The following is a 1681-nucleotide window of genomic DNA, read 5'->3' as shown; positions in this document are numbered from 1 at the left end:
GTGTCGGCTGGAATTTGCTGCTGCTCGGAGGTCGTGTGAACCACAAGGAGCGCCCAGCTGGGTCGAGTTTTGTTTCCTTCTGCTCAGGATAGGAGAACTGAAGAGTGAATGAACTGAAAGTGGAAAATTACAGCTGGAGGAAAAGGGTCCGAAGCAGTAGTCAGGGTTTGGGGGGATTTACGTGTCTGAGAGGTGGTTTCACTCTGTGTGGATTAGAAGGCTGCTTCCAGAGAAGTGTCATCCCCCAAAAATTAATTCCTCTGGATGCGGGCTGTGAAAAGGCTGAGAAGCTGCAGCGTGGAGACAGTCTGGTGTTAACGACTGTGCTGTGCAGCAGCCAGGCTGCTTCGGGAGTCTGCCGAGTTTTAGTGGCGCATCAATCGATACATGCCCATCTCAGACCCTGATCAGCAGCTCGGCCCTGATGCCTTCAGGGCCTGAAGGAATAGAACTAGGGGGGGCCAGAAAAAAGGAAGAGTAAATAGTTTTATGTAAAGGGAGGATTAAGGCTTTTTGTAAAGCCGAGGGGCTGTTCCTGCATGCTGAGTTCTGTCGGGTTTTGTGAGGAATGCGTGTCCTGAACTGAGCGGTCTCTCTTGTTCCTCAGGGAGTGGCTCTAACCCCTTCCAGCATTTGGAGAAGAGCGCTGTGCTTCAGGAGGTAGGAATTACGCTGGTGTCGTACCCTGGAACTCTTCCTCATTGGCGTCACCAGCTCCAGGGAGTTGGAGTTGGACTTTCTCGGCTCTCGGGAAACGCAGACGGCTAAATTCACGTTGTTCGTCTGAAGTCACGGGGCGTGTGGATAAAGAGCCTCTGTGAGGGGTTCGGGTGGGGTAACCAGGTTGCACGTGGCTTCTGCCTTCCGCGTGGAATTTTGCTTTACTTTTGCTGGTGACAGAGGAGTTGTTAGCGCTGGGTTACACCGTGACGCAGGATTTGTGCTGTCTTTGTAGGCCCGTATCTTTAATGAGACCCCTATAAATCCACGGAGATGCCTGCACATCCTCACCAAGATCCTTTACTTGCTGAACCAGGTAACTGCTAGCATTGCTTCCCAGGCAGAATGACCGTTCCTGAGGCTAAGTTCTGACAACTTTCATTGTGAAAGAAGTTCTGAACCTCCTTCTGTCCTGTTAGGCTTGGCAGGTCATTTTAAGGAGGTCAGAAACAGTGTTTACGCTGTAGTGCCTTGTTCTCCCCTCCGACCTCGCCACGAAGGAGAGTGAGCTTTGGGTCGCTGGTGCTTTTAAGACTTTTTTTCTGCATGCCAAGGGAAAGCTGCTGGTTGGTCTGTGATCACCGCAGCACTGTCCTGTCAAAGAACCACCTGTGTTTGCCCAGCTGAAGTAGGAGTAACTGTGGTGAGGTAAGAACATGGGCCAGGAAGTGATGACATGAAAATGTCTCTTTGTGTGAGGAGAATTTGGAAGCATAATCTTAGAATCAGATCAGACTGGTTTGGGTTCAAGAGACCTTTCAAGCTCCTCCAGCCCAAGCCCCTGCAGGGAGCAGGGACATCTGCCCCCAGAGCAGGGGGCTCAGAGCCCCACGGGCCAACCTGACCTGCCATGGGGCCAGTGATGGGGCTGCTCCCACCTCTCTAGGCAAGGTTATCAATATCTGCATTCCATTTCAGAGCCAGGAGTGCTCCGAGCCATAAAACTATCACTAAAAAGACC

The 1681-nt window shown here is 51.7% G+C and overlaps 1 protein-coding gene across 1 annotated transcript in view; it reads left to right on the top strand.

Annotated features, from left to right (window-relative positions):
- Nucleotides 1–607: 607 nt before the first annotated feature.
- LOC104494027 (coatomer subunit gamma-2) overlaps nucleotides 608–1681 on the top strand; it is a gene marked incomplete at both ends in the record, with an annotated part of 9258 nt that continues 8184 nt past the window's right edge. Inside the window, 2 exons of the mRNA XM_010136809.1 lie at nucleotides 608–660; nucleotides 956–1036. Of these exons, the coding sequence (XP_010135111.1) occupies nucleotides 608–660; nucleotides 956–1036 (134 nt within the window). The remainder of the gene's footprint in view (nucleotides 661–955; nucleotides 1037–1681) is intronic.

The sequence above is a fragment of the Buceros rhinoceros genome, unplaced genomic scaffold (genome assembly GCF_000710305.1).
Source record: "Buceros rhinoceros silvestris isolate BGI_N320 unplaced genomic scaffold, ASM71030v1 scaffold17655, whole genome shotgun sequence".
NCBI lineage: Eukaryota > Metazoa > Chordata > Aves > Bucerotiformes > Bucerotidae > Buceros > Buceros rhinoceros.
This window is presented reverse-complemented; position numbering and strand designations above follow the sequence as displayed.